Source organism: Acinonyx jubatus, chromosome B2, assembly GCF_027475565.1.
Source record: "Acinonyx jubatus isolate Ajub_Pintada_27869175 chromosome B2, VMU_Ajub_asm_v1.0, whole genome shotgun sequence".
Classification (NCBI taxonomy): Eukaryota; Metazoa; Chordata; class Mammalia; order Carnivora; family Felidae; genus Acinonyx; species Acinonyx jubatus.
The window spans coordinates 136,392,348-136,410,405 of NC_069385.1; the positions used below are offsets into that span (position 1 = coordinate 136,392,348).

General features: G+C 36.0%; 1 protein-coding gene across 3 annotated transcripts in view; it reads right to left on the bottom strand.

Moving 5' to 3' along the window:
- Nucleotides 1-18,058, bottom strand: part of DTNBP1 (dystrobrevin binding protein 1) — a 131,875-nt gene that overhangs the window by 101,917 nt on the left and 11,900 nt on the right. For all 3 annotated transcript variants that reach the window (XM_053223186.1, XM_027040339.2, XM_053223185.1), the window contains one exon: nucleotides 7,293-7,353. In XM_053223186.1, coding sequence (XP_053079161.1) covers nucleotides 7,293-7,353 — 61 coding nt within the window. The remainder of the gene's footprint in view (nucleotides 1-7,292; nucleotides 7,354-18,058) is intronic.

Here is an 18,058-nt window from a genome sequence, read left to right on the forward strand (position 1 = left end):
GAGATCAATCCTACAGAATCTGACACTGAAGCTCATGTGCTTAATATTCTAGGGCTTGTGCTACAGGCTGTATGAAAGGAAGAAGTGAAAATGCTGGCAATGATAAGGTTCTAAAAAAACGATCAACTTGACTTCATGATAAGAAATGATCACAAAAAGGCTAATTTTTCCACCTCTAAATAAACAGTTCTGAATAAAACCAGTTCTAACACCAGGAAATCAAATTTAAGCAGGAAGACAAACCCACAGCTTCATTCCAAAATTCCTTCTGTTGGGTACTAAAGGCAGAATGAAGACACTGGAAGGAGAATGCCAACGAATGACAAGACAGCTAATAATAGTACCCAACTGTATATGAAACTCAATAGTTCAGCGCTTTGGGGGTACATAATTTCATGTGATTGCCAAACAACGTTGTTTGGTAAGCAGGATAGGTGGTGTTATGCATGCCATTTTATAGATGAGGAAACAAACAACAGAGAGACTTGGTTAGGTGCCCAAGGTCAAACGTGCTAGCGCAGAAACTAGGATTTCCAACACACAGTTCGGTGAAACCACAGAAGAGAGCCACGCTGGACTGCAAAGACAGAGAAGCACGTCTAATTTAACCAGCTTACACTTCAAATTGTTAAACCATGAATCTTAAGGGTTCAATTTGAAGGCAAACAAGTATTTCACAATAACAGGAATAAGAAAATAATGTACTGAGAGTCTGACTTTTAAAAACTGCCCTCAGAGTCTAACCCCTAACATCATTATTAACGATTCATTTATATATTGCTAGAAAGAAAAAAAATTTAAGAACTTGTTGAAAAAGAAAAAAGGTGTAGAAAAGCCTAGACAAACCACAACTGTTCATTTTCTAAGATACCATCTGAATTTTAAGACTATATAGAAAGAACTAGCTTTAAAATTTAAGATGAGTATAAAATAATGTGTCAGAAAAGACTGAATGGTTCCTAAGTGTATTTGCCCCAGCAGGTTGAAACTGTTTGGTTCAAGGCCACCAAAGATACATGAGCGACAGTCTGACAAAATAAACTCATCCTAGGTTAACACCGTGCATATTATAGATAGACGTTTTAAATATTTACTATGTCTCAACAATACATCAGAGGAATTTAAGATAAATTTTCATTTTTTTTAAATGTTTTTAATGTTTATTTTTGAGTGACAGAGAGGGAGGGAGGGAAGGAGGGAGGGAGGGGTAGAAAGAGGGAGACAGAGAATCCAAAGCAGGCTCCAGGCTCTGAGCTGTCAGCACAAAACCCAACATGGGGCTCGAACCCATGAACCGTGAGATCATAACCTGAGCTGAAGTTGGATGCTTAACTGACTGAGCCGCCCAGGCGCCCCAGTAAACTTTCATCTTTAAAGCTGAGTACTGTATTTCTGGAAAACAACAGAGGTACTTTTGATCAGATGTGGGTCTTACAATAATGCTGTGAAAAAATTTAAGAACCTCAAATAGCATGAATTCAACAACGTATCTTACAGGAAATTCGTTCTCCTATATATTTCATTATAAAACACTTTGTACAATCAAAAGAATTATTTGTTAAAGCTCCTCTACAGAATACAGTCTTTGTTGAACACTGTGGGCCTCCCCATGCTGATTCACACAGATGCAGTAGTACACTAATCGTCCCTGCTGTGTGGTATTTGATTTTACGAATAACACTAGAATTTATTCTGTAGATGGGACTGTGTAACTGCCAAAAGTTCTGGAAAAGCTGCTCAAACATCCTGGTACAAGTCTCCCGGTGCACATGTGTATGTCTCACAAATGAGTTACAGCTGCATCCAAGATAGTGCCCTCACCTCCCAGATAGGATCAACGCGACCTGGGATGAGTAGCCACCTGCCCGGGCCTAGCCACCTCTGACTTCAAGGAGCCTCCTCTATTTCCTAGGTAATAAATGCAAAGCTGACATTATCAGAGGAAATATGTGCCATACCAATGTTCTCAGGGGAAAGCTTGAGCTGCAATGCTCTGGAAATATCCCCAGGAACAGAACTGCTCTTGGAAACGTATATGCAACTTCAACTCTTACTTAGTGCCAACTCATGCTTTCTAATGCAATCGTGGCAATGGATCTACACCCTCTAGTTCTAGTCGTTCCTCATCATGTTTCTTGCAAGGCAAGAAACCACACTGTCCTCTGCAAATAATGACCATCCACACAGACACTCGAGGCTTAAATTTTTGTTAATCTAATGAGTACAGATTTGTGGTTTCAATTTGTATTTCTCTGATTACTAATCAACTCCAAAACACATTTTCATGTTTACTGGCCACTCTTTTATTTTCTTCTGTAAAATGCCTGGTCATAGCTTTTGCTCACTTTTCTATTGGGTTATCGTCCTCTTTTTATTGGTTTGTTGTTCCTATTTTATGAACACTTGTCCTCTGTATTATGAATTGCTTCACTTTTTCATGGTGTTAATGAGTAGAACTTTTGATAAAAATTATTAGTATTTTTGGTTGGTACTTTTTATGCCTTCTTTAAGAAATCTTTCTTGGGGCGCATGGGTGGTTGAGTCAGTTAAGCGTCCAACTCTTGATTTCAGCTTGGGTCATGATGTCGACTCATGGGACCAGGCCCCACGTTAGGCTCTGCACTGACAGCATGGAACCTGCTTGGGATTCTCTCTCTCTCCCTCTCTCTCTCTGCCCCTCCCCCACTGGTGCTCTCTCTCAAAGTAAATAAATGAACATTAAAAAGAAATCTTTCTCTACCCTGAGGTCTTAAAAGTTGTCCACTATTTTCCAAAAGATGTAATTTCTCTTTCACATTTAACTCTGATGGAGTCAAAATGTGAATGAAGGTCTTCAACTACTTTTACTCTGGAGGTTCTAGCCAGTATAAAAGATATGAAGAAATGGAAGTTGTACACATTAGGAGGGAAGCAACAAAACTTACCATCTACACAAAACAACTCCCGGGCCCACATACAAATTATTGGAAAAGCAGATTTAGCAAGATGGCTGAATATGGGATTGATATGCTGCGAGTCAAATAAATACTTCAGGTTTGGGGAAATTTGTCAGGACAAAGAAGTTACTTTCTACAAAAACTTGCTAAATCATTTTACTTTAATTAGATGCTGAATTGTACTGAATCCCTGTGTTTAATTGTATGATATTATACAACTGGTCCGTTATATTTTCTGCATCTGATGGCCACATATTTTTCTTCTTTAATATATTCACGCGGTCAGTTGCATTTATCAAATCTCTAATGTCTACCTTTTAATCCTGGAATAGACCTGGCGGACAGGATTTTGGTTTTTACGCATTGCTGGGTCTGTCTGCCAACACAAGCACATGGTGTAGGATGTCCGCCAAAGAATGCCTTTTGTTGATCATCCAGCACTCACAGGACATCCACATGACAATACCAAGTTCCGGCTAATATTTACGTAGGAAAACTTTATATACCAGCTTGACCCCCACTTTAAAACAGTGTGCGAGAAGATGCCCAAATTGTATTTCAAACACAGCTGTTAGAATATCACAACCACGATACAGCACAAGGAGCACATCCACAAAGGAGGTGCATATTGCTGGCGCTGAGAGGCCGCACGACTGCACATAAGCAACGCTTTATTAACAGTCATGTTAAAAGTCTGGTAATCAATCGAAAAACTATGCTTTAAGCACTCTACATCCTAACAGATTGCTCCAGGTATAGACATTTCGCTGGTTTTAAATATAGTTAAGCAAGCTGGTTGAGGCCTGTGGGTGACACGTCATAACTTTTCCCCTTTAGAATACGGGAAATAGACTCCTTGTCAGAGCTTTTGCACGGAACATCTGACTTTCAGAAACTGAAGTTAAGCGAGAGATGAGGACTTTGTTCATAATTTTTATATCTATATTCATGAGTGAGACTGGACCTCAGTGTCACTTTCTCATACTTCCCTTGTTTGGTTTCAGTATTAAAGTTACGTTAGTCTCATTCAGTGGGTTGGGCACAGTTTCCTCTTTTTCATTTGCTACAAGAGTTGGTCTAACACTGAAACGGTAGATTCCCCAAGTTTGATAGAACTCTTCTATCTAACTCTGCAGCACTTTCTGAGCAGAAACAATTTTTAATCACTAACGCAATTTCCTATTCCCTATTTGAATTGCTTCTAGAATTGATTTTGGTAAAAATTTCTAGGATTTTTGCTATTTCATCTAAGTTTTCAAATTTGTCAGAGTTGTTCATAAACTCAATCTTTTTGCTCTGTGATAACTGGTAACATTCTCTTCAATTCTTAACATTATTTGTCTCTTGATGAATACCATTAGAGATTTATCTACTATATTAGTCTTTTCTAAGAACATTTCACTTTGGAGGCACCTGGCTGGCTCAGTCGGTAGAGCACACAACTCTTGATCTCAGGGTTGTACGTTCAAGCCCCACGCTGGGTGTAGGAATTACTTAAAAATAAGTAAAACTTTAAAAAAAAAAAAAAGGAACTTTTCACTTTTAGTTTCTTCTGTATTTTTATATTCTATTTAATTTACTTCTCTTATCTCTATCATCTTTTCCATTCTTTCTTCAAGGCTTATTCTGTTTGCTTTCTAAATTCTTAAGTCAGTTTAGGTCACTGTCAGTCTTTCTTTTTTCTCTATAAAACTTCCATCTAAGTAGACTTGAGCAAATTCAACAGCTTACATGTAAATTTTAAAGTTTTCAATACCAGGGTTCCCGGGTGGCTCAGTCAGTTAAGTGTCCAGCTTCGGCTCAGGTCATGATCTCATGGCTTGTGAGTTCAAGCCCCGCGTCGGGCTCTGTGCTGACAGCTCAGAGCCTGGAGCCTGTTTCAGATTCTGTGTCTCCCTCTCTCTCTGCCCTCCCCTGCTCATGCTCTATATCTCTCCCACTCTCTCAAAAATAAATATTTTTTAAAAACGTTTTTCAAAATAAAGTTTTCAATAATTTTCCTTCTTTGAACCATAAATTAGTCATAATATTTTTTATTTCAAACCTATGGAATTTTCAAAATTGTTTTCCTGTGTTGATTTTCAGCTTCATTTGCAGTAGGATCAGAGAATAGTCTGTATGACTTCATTTATACGAAACTTGTGAGAATTGCTTTATAGCTCAGTAAATGGTCAATTTTCATGTGTTCTAAACATGCTGTAAAGAACCTGTACTTTACATTTGCTAGGACAGTGTTCTACATTTGTCCGTCAAGTCAAATTTGTTAATCACATTATTTAAATCTCCTAAATCCATACTTCTTTTATCTTGGTTTTTTTTTTTTTTTTTTTTCCTATCAACTAAGAGGAATGAATTAAAATTCTCTCATTTTGATCACGGATTTATCTGTTTTTTCCCTTGTAGTTCTATTGGTTTTTTATATATTTAGTTTTTCCTATATTGCCTTTCCCTCATTATTTCTAGAATGTTTATTAGATAAGCTGATCCATATGAAACACTAACTTTACAGAGCAAAATTAGTCCAATACTGGTAATCTCACTGGGTTCAACCGATCTTCTGTAACTATTCTCTACTAACTCCTCTTTCATATTTATCTCCGAGATTCCTCATCTCAGAGATCCCTTTCTTATCTGAGATCCCTTTCTTATCTCAGATATCTCTTCCTTATCTCCAAGATCCCTTCCTTACCTTCGAGATCCCTTCTAAGTAGGTGACTTTCTTTCTTCATTGCTATATTCTTTCTTCAGCTGTATACAATTGCTGTTTAAGCACACACTTTGGATTTTTAATGTCACTGACTTTTTAAAGTCCTGTTTGACAAAGCCTTATTCCTTACTCATTTTTTAATCCACCTTTTACCTCTTTAAAAGACTCTGCATATACCTATTTAACAGTCTATATCCAACAGTGCAATATCTAATGTCCTTTGTAGGTCTAAGTCTTATTCTTTGGTTCTGGTGCCTCTCAAACTTTTCATAATATATCTGTGTGTTTGCTAAATTTTTTTTTTTTTTTTTTTGGAGAGGTGGCAGAAAATAAATCTGTAGGAAAAAAAAGAAAGTTGGTCTGTAGAAATATTGAGGGGCCTAGGTTTACACAGTTTCATCCACACAGACTTTGTGTTTGTTTCTGTTGGGTGTCAAAGAACACAGTCACCTGTGTTCCCTTTATTCTTAATTCAGTGTTTCCTCAATCATGCAGGAAGTATGGAGTGGGGCTCCGCACTGATACGAGGCCAAGATGGTGGTAACAAATCTAGAAACAGGACTGTATTTTTTCCAAGCTGTTACAAAGACAGATTTCCCTGTTGCCTCCTTTTGTAGACAGGTAGCTTTTTTTCCCCTACCTTAACCTTTCACTGAGGGATACAGCTGCTTCAAAGATTCAGGAGCTGTATGCGTCTCAGACCCAGTTCCCCACAGAGTCTCCTTTCTCCATAAATCTTGAAGCTTTTATTTTAGTATTTGACCCCAGCTTCCATGTTTGTTTGTTTTTTAACCACTCTGATTTCGGTTCCCTTTTTTCTTCTGTTTTCTTTTTTTTCTCCCCCCTTTAGGATCTCCCTTTTTTGTGAGCCTAATGCATTAAATAATTTTTAAAATATCTATCCAGCATTTGAGTGTTTTACAGCTACAGGGCTTTTCAAAGTACCTAGTCTGCCTTACTACCAGAAACCTATATTCCCCCTTGTCAGTAATTTCTAAGAGAAACACTAATGTCTAACTTTCATCACATATATTACTCTTCTCTATGTAACTATTAACAGCTTCCCACATCTAGGTAAGTGGTTAAGAAAGTCAGTCTACATTAATTAAAAGTCAGAATCACAGAAGTGTTTTTATAAAGAAGTCTGACAACCATAGGACAGAATATTTAATCTTGGCTAATAAAGCTATAAGTACGTGCACCAAATACTTTTCATCACAATCACTTTTATACACAATAAAAGTACACTTTATAAAAAGTACAATCACTTTTATACATTATATACTCTACACACAGTGCCTCAAAATAGTTTGTTCCCCTAAGTGAATTGAGGATGACCCCTGAAACTTTTACATTTATTTGGTAAGCAAATTAATGGTTTTAGGCATCAGACTCAACTTCAAAACATTATACTTAGATGAACCAAATATCTCCTTGAGACTGGAGGATAAAAGTCATCAACTCTCTAAGCCTAACTCAGCTTAGATTTAGTTGAGAAAAATTGCAAAAATTTAATTTAGGGAGTTTCATAACTACTAAATTCAATTTCAGATATCCTGCAAGATACTTTAATGCAATTCCAAATTTAATTTCTTAAAATTTAACGCTGCAAAAAGAGATTTTCCCCCCAAGGTTAGCCCATTCTTTACCTCTCCAGCACTTGCGCATTCCTTGGCTCTTCTGTGAAGTGCAGCCCATGTATCTTCATACCTAAAAAAAAGCCAAAAATAATTCTCAATGCAAACCACACATTTAAAAAAAATACTATCTAAAGTTGAACCTGGGGGTGCCTGGGTGGCTCAGTTGGTTAAGCATCTGACTTTGGCTCAGGTCATGATCTCACGGTCCATGAGTTCAAGCCCCGCATCAGGCTCTGTGCTAACAGCTCGGAGCCTAGAGCCTGCTTCAGATTCTGTCTTCAGTCTCCCTCTTTCTCTGCCCCTCCCCTGTTCATGCTCTGTCTCTGTCTCAAAAATAAATAAACATTAAAATAAATAAATAAAGTTGAACCTGGAACTCCTATGGTGCCAAGAAAAAAAAAAGAAAAAGAAAAAAGCAACTCAAAAAATAACAGGATTTCACAAGGACACAGAAGAAACCTGAAGCGGCTTCCAATGGCCAAACCTGGGACAATCTGAGCAGCAAACTAATAATGGTAGTAATGAGTTATAACTCGAGGAATAAAACAAACTTCCAAGAGTTCACAGTATTTTTTTTTTAATTTTTTTTTTTTTTAACGTTTATTTATTTTTGAGACAGGGAGAGACAGAGCATGAACGGGGGAGGGTCAGAGAGAGAGGGAGACACAGAATCTGAAACAGGCTCCAGGCTCTGAGCTGTCAGCACAGAGCCCGATGCGGGGCTCAAACTCATGGACTGTGAGATCATGACCTGAGCCGAAGTCGGACGTTCAACCGACTGAGCCACCCAGGCACCCCCACAGTGTTTTATTTTTTTATTTTTATTTTTAATTTTTTTTTTTACCCCCACAGTGTTTTAAATAAATAACTGAATAAATGAATGGGGAAGAAGGGAAAAGTACTTCTGTAGAATTCCTATTAATAACTGTAGAAAAAAATGATAAAAATAATAAAATCACCACTTCCTCAGCACAACAATAACTGTTTCAGGAAAGAATTCTAATGGATGCTAAAATTCGTGGGTGAAATTAGAAAGAGAAACAAAATATTTACATAGTCTCAAGGTATCTCCCCAAAGGACACACATAAATTAAAAGGGGGGAAACAGTGTAACAGTGTAGAAACCATGAAGACACTTCCCTAACCAAGTGATCAAGCCTAATGAAACACATAAACATCATGTGCCTACTAATATGATGCCCTGAAAAGGACACAACACTGCCCTCCTGGTATTCTTGCCAAAACACCACTGACTTGAATTTAACCATGAGAAAATAGCACATAAACCCAAACTGAGGGGCATTCTGCAAAATAACAAAAAAGTACTCTTCAAGTGTCGAGGTTATGAAAAACAAAGACTCGGGAACTGTGCCAGATTAATGGAGATGAAGGAGATAAGAGTGACTAAGTACAATTTATGATCTTGGATTGGATCCTGGTCCCCAAATAAGGACATTTGTGGGATAGCTGATGAAATCTGAATGAGGTCTGTCGGTTATAGGGTAGTGTCGATTTCCTGGTTTTAATAATGATACTCTTTAACAAATGTACTCAGTAAGAGTACAACTGGTAAGATCATTAACAATAATCTTCAAATACGCAAAGCAATAATTGACACCATTGAAGGGGGAAATAAACCATTCTCCAATAACAGAGACTTCAATACCTCACTCTCAATAATGGTTAAAATGACCAGACAAAAGATACTTAAGAGAGGACCTGAGCACCACAATAAACCAACTAGATATATAAATATATACAGAACATTCTACCCAACAGCAGCAGAATACACATTCTTCTCAAGTGCACATGGGAAATTTTCCAGGATGGATCATTTGCTAAGCCACAGATTAACTCTCAATAGATTTTTTAAAGGGGAGTAAATGAGAAATCTCTGAACCTATTGCTCAATTTTGCTGTGAACCTAAAATTGCTCTAAAAACAGCCCATATGTACATACATATATATATATATATATATATATACATACATACACATACATATACACATATGTATACATATATACATACACATAAAAGTATATGTATATATATACACTTTATTTTTTATTTATTTTTTATACACACTTTTTTAAAACAGAAAGAGACATAGATATCACACAATGTATCTTTTCTGACCACAATGGGATGAAGTTTGAAATCAAAAAGGAACGAAAGGAAAACTGAAAAATTCACAAATTTGTGGAAATTAAAACTTTTAAATAACCAATGGGTCAAAGAAAAAAAATCATAAATCAGACTGTATTAAGAGATGAATGAAAATAAAACTACAACATACCAAAACTTAAGGACTCAAGAAAAACAGGGCTAAGAGTGAAATTTATAGCTATAAGTGCTTACATTAAAAAGGAAGGAAGATCTCAAATCAACAGCCTGACTTCACAACTTAAGGAAGTAGAAAAAGAATAAACTGAACCCAAGCTACCAGAAGGAAGAAAAAGTAAACATTAGGGCAGATAAATAAAATAGTGAATAAAAATATTGAGAAAAATCAGTGAAATAAAAAATTGGTTCTTTAGAAAGATTCACAAAATTAAATTTTTAAGTGGACTAGGGGAAAAAAAAGAAGACTCAAAATTAGAAAGAAAAGTGGGAAATTATCAATTTTACAGAAATAAAAAAGGATTATAGGAGAGTACTGTGAGTAACTGTATGCCAACAAATTAGATAACCCAGATGTAATGGACAAATTCCTAGAAACATAAAACCTACCAAGACTGAATCCCAAAGAAACAGAAAATCTGAAAAGACTCATAATTAGTAAGGAAGACTGCATCAGTCACTGAAAATCTCACTCCTGAACAATCAATAAATCAAAGAAGACATTAAACAGGAAATAAAAATGTATCTTGAAACAAATGAAAATGGAAGTACAACATACTAAAACTTATGGGATACACTTCTAAGAGGAAAGTTCATAACAAATGCCTACATTAAAAAGAAAGATCTCAAATAAACAACCTAAGTTTCTACACTTTAAGAAACCAGAAAAATGAAAGGACCCAAAGTTAGCAGAAGGAAGGAAATTATAAAGATTAGAGAAAAAATAAATGAAATAGAGAACAGAAAACAATAAAAAAGATTAACCAACCTAAGAGTTGATTCTATGGAAAGACAAAATTGACAAAACTTTAGCCTAGACTAACTAACCATGGAAAAATGACAGAGGACCCAAACCCACAAAACTATAAATGAAAGAGGAGACATTACATTTGACACCACAGAAATACAAAGGATCATAAGAGGGTACTATGAACAACTATACACCAACAAACCGGAAAACCGAGAAGAAATGGAAAAAGTCTTAGAAACATACAAACTGGGGCACTTGGGTGGCTCAGTCGGTTGGGCGTCCGACTTCAGCTCAAGTCATGATCTCACAGTCCATGAGTTCAAGCCCCGCATCGGGCTCTGTGCTGACAGCTCAGAGCCTGGAGCCTGTTTCAGATTCTGTGTCTCCCTCTCTCTCTTCCCCTCCCCCACTCACGCTCCGTCTCTGTCTCTCTCAAAAATAAACATTAAAAAAAAAAAAACTTTAAAAAAAGAAACATACAAACTACCATAATGGAATCAGGAAGAAACAGAGAAGTTTGAATAGCAATTACTAGTAAGAAGGTTGAATCAGTAATCAAAAACCTCCCAATGAAGGAAAAGCCCAGCATGAGATGGCTACACTGGTGAATTTTACTAAACATGAAATGTTTCTTCTTGAAAAGAAGAATCAATATCAATCCTTTTCAAACTCTTCCAAAAAAAACTGAAAAGGAATGCTCCCAAACTCATTTCAGGAGGCTAGCAGTACCCTGAAACCAAAGCCAGAAAAGGACACTATCAGAAAAGAAAACTACAGACCAATATCCCTGATGAATAGATGGATGTAAAAACTCAGTAAAATACCAGCAAGTCGAATTCAGCAGTACATTAAAATAATCATTCACCATGATCAAGTAGGATTTACACCTGGGATAAAAAGATGGTTCAACCTCTACTAATCAATGTGATATAGCACATTAATAGAACTGAAAAAATATCATAAGATCATCTCGATAGATGCAGAAAAAGCATTTGATAAAATTCAGCATCTGTTCATGATAAAAACTATTAACAAATTATGTATAAAAGGAATGTAACTCAACATAATAAAAGCCATATATAAGCTCACAGCTAACATCATACTCAGTGATGATAGGCTGTAAGTTTTCCTCTAAGATCAGGAACGAGAGCTCCCACTCTCACCATTCCTATTCAACACAGTACTAGAAGTCCTTGCCAGAACAATCAGGAATGAAACACAAGGCATCAGAATTGGAAAGGAATAAGTAGAGTTGTCTCTATTTGTAAATGACATAATTTTATATATAGAAAATCCTAAAGACTCCATCAAAAAAACCTGTTAGATCTAACCAACAAACTCAATAAAACTGCAGGATGCAAAATTAACGTACAAAAATCAGTAGCGTTTCTATACGCTAACAACAAATCATCTGAAAAATAAAATGATCTCATTTACAATAGCAACAGAAACAATAAAATAGTTGAGAATAAACTTAACCATGAAGGGGAAAGATCTCTACTCTGAAAGGTATAAGGTAATGATGTAAGAAATCAAAGATGAAAATAAATGGAAAGGTATCCCATGTTCATAGACTGGGAAAATACTGTTAAAATGTCAATACTACCAAAAGCTATCCATAGATTAATGCAATCCCTATCAAGATTCCAATGACATTTCTTTTTAAGTAGAAAAAGCAATCCTAAAATTTATATGGAACCACAAAGACACCAAATAACCAAAGCAACCTAAGAAACACGAATAAAGAGGCATCACATTTCCCGATTTCAAGATACAGTAATCAAAACAGTAATCAAAACAGTCCGGAACTGGCCTAAAAACAAATAGATCAATGGAACAGAATAGAAAGTCCAGAAATAACCCCAAGCATACATGGTCAACTAATATTTGACAAGTGAGCTAAGAATACTCAATGGAAAAGACAGTCTCTTCAATAAACAGTCCTTAGGAAAATGGGATATTCACATGTAAAATAATGAGACTATACCCCTAACTTATACTCTCACAAAAATTAACTCAAAATGGATTAAAGACATGAAATGTAAGACATGAAACCATGAAACTCCTGGAAGAAAACACAGGTAAAAAGTTCCATGACATGGGTCTTGGCAATGGTTTTTTGGCTATCAAACCTAAAGTACAAGCAACAAAAAGCAGTGGGAATATATCAAAATAAAGAGCTTCTGCACAGCAGAAGAAATAACAAAGTGAAAAGACAGCCTAAAGGGAAAAAAAAATTTCCAAACCTTGTATCTGATAAAAGATTAATATCTAAAATTATAAGGAACACATACAACTCAATACCCAAAAAACCCCAAATAATGTAATTTTTTAAATGTACAAAAGATGTCACTAGACATTTTCCCAGAGATATATGAATGGCTAACAGGTATATGAAAAGATGCTCAACATCACTAATTATTACACAAATCAAAACCACAAGGAACTACCACCTTCCACCTGTTAGAGTGGCTATCATCAAAAAGATACAACAAATTCTGGTGAGGACGCTGAGAAAGGGGAACCCTCGGTTGCACCGTTGGAGGGACTGTAAACAGGTATAGCCACTACGGAAAACATAACAAAGGATCCTTAAAAAATTAAAAACAGAAATACCATACAATCCAGTAATCCCACCAGTTCTGGGTATTTACCCAAAGGAAACAACACTAACTCAAAAAGATATCCACACCCCCCCTGTTGATAGTGGCATTATTTACAATAGTGAAAACATGGAAACAGCCTAGGCATCCACTGATGGGTGAGTGATGCATATATATATATGTGTGTGTGTATATATATATACAGAGTATATACAACGGAATATTATTCAGCCATTAAAAAAAAGGAGGAAAACCTGCCATTTGTGACAACATGAATGGACTCTGAGGCCGTTATGTTAACTGAAGTGAAATAAATCAAAGACAAATAATCATGCAATCTCACTTACATGCAGAATAAAAAAAAAAAAAAAAAAAAAATCCGAACCGAGAGAGATAAGATTTGTGGCTACCAGAGGCAGAGTGGAAGAGGAAGGAATTGGAGAAAGGTGGTCAGAAAGCATAAACTCCTACTACAGTGTACTGTACAACATGATGTGTATAGTAATACTAACATATAACACATATGAAAGTTAAGAGTTCTCATCACAGGAAAACTTTTTATTTTTTTGCTTGTTTTATCTCTGAGACGATGGATGTTAACTCGTTGTTGTGATCATTTCACAATACATGGAAGTCAAACCACTATACTGTACACCTTAATCTTATACAGCGACATATCTAATTATATCTCAATAAAACTGGGAAAAAAATGTTTTAAACCTCCCCAAAAAAGAAAAGCCTGGGTCCTGATGATTTCACTGATGAATTCTGCCCCACATTTAAAAAACACCAAACCATCTGAAACTCTTCCAAAAAACTGAACAGGAGGGAACACTCCCTAATTGTAAGGCCAGCATTATCCTGATACCTAAGCCAGACAAAGACACTACAATAAAACGACATATCCTATATAAACAGTGATGCAAAGTGAATTCAGGAGCATACTGAAAGGATTATATGCCATGACCTTTTGGGATTTTTTTCCTAGAATTCAAGAATGGTTCCACATATGGAAACCAATCAATGTAATAATGCCACAGTAATAAAATCAAGGGGAATAAATACATAACTTCAACTGATGTTGAAAAAGCATTTGACAAAAGTCAATATACTTTCATGATAAAAACTCAAAAAATACGGAATAAAAGGAAACTATGTAAACATAATAAAACCATATATGAAAAACCCACAGCTATCATCATAGTTGATGGCAAAAGATTGAAAGCTTCTCTTCTAAGACCACAAAAAAGACAAAGATGACTGCTTTTGCTAATTCTATTCAACATAGTACTGGAAGATCTAGCCAGAGCAATTAGGCAAGAAAAAGAAATAAAAGACACCAAATTGGAAGGAAAGAAGTAAAATTATGTTTGCTGATGATATAATCTTAAATGTAGAAAAGCCTAGGGACTCCACAAAAACAAACCCTGTTAGAATAAACAAATTCAGCAAAGTATCAGAATATAAAATCAATGCACAAAGTCAGTTGTGTTTCTATATACTGAAAATGAAAATTCAAAAAAGAAATTTAAAAATTCCATTTATGATAACATTAAAAAATTTAGGATTTAACAAAGATGATCAAAGACTAGTACGATGAAAACTACAAAACACTTCTCAAAGAAATTAAAGAAGTCATAAATTGTTGGAAAGATATCCCAGGTTCATGGACTGGAAGACTAATATCATTAAGATGTTGTCAATAATAACAGAAAGTAATCGATTAATATTTAAGGCCATCTCTATCAAAATCCCAATGACATTTTTTGTAGAAGCAGAAAAAAATCCATCATAAAATTCATTTGGAATGTCAAGGGACCCTGAATAGCCAAAACAACCTTGATAAGAAGAACAAAGTTGGAGGACTCATACTTCCTGATTTCAAAACTTACTATAGGGGTACCTGGGTGGTTCAGTTAGTTAAGCATTTGACTCTTGATTTCAGCTCAGGTCATGGTCTCATGGTTCATAGGATCAAGCCCTGCATTAAGGCTCTGCATTGACAGCATGGAGCCTGCTTGGGATTCTCTCTCTGTCCCTTCCTCACTCATGCTATATCTCTCTCTCACTCTCTCTCTCTCAAATAAACTTAAAAAAAAAACTGCAAAGCTACAGCAATCAAAACAGTGTGCCACTGTTATAAAAACAGAAATCTAGACCAGTGAAATAACCCAGAAAGAAACTCTCATATACATGGTCAAATAATTTTCAACAAGCTTTGCAAGACCATGCAATGGGGAAAGGATAGTCTTTTCAACAAATGGAGCTGGGAAAACTGGATATCCACATGTTAAATAATGAAGTTGGGCCCTTACTTAACATCAGGTACAAAAGTAAATGATATGGATCAAAAATTCAAACATAAGTACTAAAACTATAAAAGTCTTAGAAAAAAAACATAGGAAAAGCTTCATGACATGGGATTTGGCAATGATATCTTGGAGATGACACCACAGGCACAAAAAACAGACAAACTGGACTTCATCAAAATTAAAAGATTTTGTGCATCAAAGAACACAGAGTAAAAAGGCAACCCACAGGATGGGAGAAAATATTTGCAAATCACGTATCTGATGTGAGATTAATAACCAGACACATACAGAACTCCTAAAACTCAATTACAACAAAAAACCACCCTATCCAAAAATGGGCAAAAGGCTTGAATAGACATGTTTCTAAAGATAACAACCCAATAAGCACATGAAAAGATGCTCACAATCATCAGTCATTAGGGAAATACAAATCAAAACCACAATGACATACCACTTCACACCAATTAGAATGACTATTGTAAAACAAAACAAAACAAAACAAAACAAAACACCAAAACAGAAAATAACAAGTTTTGCTGCAGCTATGGATAAATGGGAGTGCTGTGTATAGCTGGTGAGAATGTAAAGTCATGTGGCTGCTATCTAAATGGTAGAGTGGCTCTTCAAAAACTTAAAAATTGAATGACCACATGATCCGGCAACTGAGTATATACCCAAAAAACCTGAAAGGGTCTTGAAGAGAGATTTGCACACTCCTGTTCACAGCAGCCTTACTCACAATAGCTAAAAGGTGGAAGCAGCCTAAGTGTTCATTAACAGATGAATGGATAAACAAAAAAAATATGGAAAAACAAAAATGGATAATGAAACATTAATCAGCCTTGAAAAGAAAATACTGACATATGCTTGAGCATGGGTAAATCTTGAAAACAGTAAGCTAAGTGTAATAAGCCAGTCACAAAAAGACAAATACTATGTGGGTTCACTTCTATGAGGTACCTAGAGTAGTCAAATTCATAGAAAAAAAAAGTCAAATGACGGTCACCAGAGACAGGGAAGGGGGCAACGGGGAACTGTTTAATGGGCAAAGAGTTTCAGTTTTGCAAGATGGAAAGTTTTGAAGACTGGATGCATAACAATGTGAATGTACTTAACACTATTGAGTTGCACACTTACAAACGGTTAAGATGGTAAATTTTGTTATGTGTATTTTATTAGTTTTTAACAGTTAAAAAATTGTAATACAGAGATCTGCCATTTAAAATGGTCTTTCCTCCACTTCCTATTAGTTCCGAAGAGAAAAGACTGTGTTTCAATGCACTGAATGAACACATTAGAGGCATCTTCCTATGGTTGTAAATTTTCGTATTAAGCCCCAAGACGCACTCCACTCCAAAAATCTACCACACACGTAAGTCTACACTTCTAAAATAAATCTTTCAATGAGGTTCATTCAACTAAATCACTCAATTTAAAAAAAAAATAGGGATAAAATGTAAGCAATACACCACTAATTTTTACTACACCTTCTTTCATGTTCACTTATGCTCTTCACTCAACAAAACCAAAGAAGAAGTTAATATCAAGTTAAGCACTTTTGAGAAAAGAAAAAAAATCTCTAGATTTAGCAACCATAAAAAGAAACCCACTAAAGAACCAGAAAAGAGAAAGCAAAATGTAGGCAAAGGGGACTGTGTCATAATAAACGCACATCAGGAGGAGGAGATCTCACACTGCACACGTCGTTACCACGTATCTGTCAGAGGACACGTTATTAAGTTCAGAACTGCACATAACATACTTAAACTATATATTTATTTTTGTAACACCTACACTGAAGTAATTCACATACCATAAAATACATCCTTTTAAAGTATATAATTCATGGGCGCCTGGGTGGCTCAGTCTGTTAAAGTATATCACTCAGTAGTTTTTAGCATATTCACGGAGTTGGGCAACTGTCACTACCATCTAATTCCAAATCATTTTCGTCACCCCAAACAGAAACCCCACTCTCATTAGTAGCCACTACTCATTCCCCTCTCCCCCACCACCAATCCTTGACAACCACTAATCTATCCGTCTCTATGGATCTGCCTCTTCTGGACATTTTATATACAAATGGAATGATGTAATACATGACTTTTGTGTTGGTTCCTCTTGCTTAACATAATGTTTTTGGGTCTCACCCAGGCTGTGGCCTTATCAGCACTCCACTACTTTCTGTGGCTGAATATACACTTCACCAGTCGGTGAACATCCGTGTTGTTTCCACTTTTAGGCTGCTTAGTTCTGCTTTATGAATAACACTGCTAAGTACATTTGTGTACACACTTTTATGCAGACGTGAGTTTTCAATTCTCTTGGTGTGAAATTGCCAGGTCACATGGTAATTCTATGATTAACTTTTTAAAGAAGCTACCCAACCATTTTCCACAGGAGCTGCACCATTTTTTCCATTCCTACCGGCAGTGCAAGGAGTTTTATTTCTCCACATCCTTATCGACACTTGCTAGCGCCTTTCTGATGACGGCCATGCTAGTGGGTGTGAGGTGGTATCTCACTGTGGTCTTGACGAGCATCACAAATGACGCTGAGCGTCTTTTCATGTGACTATTGGCCATTTATATCTTCTCTGGACAACTATCTACTCAAGTCCTTTGCCTCTCCTTCGTTGGGTTGTTTTTTTATCATTGAGTTATCACAGTTCCTTGTACACTCTAGATTCAAATCCCTCCGATATAGGAGTTGCAAATATTTCTCTCATTCTGTGGACTGTTCCACTTTCTTGATGGGTTCTTTGAAG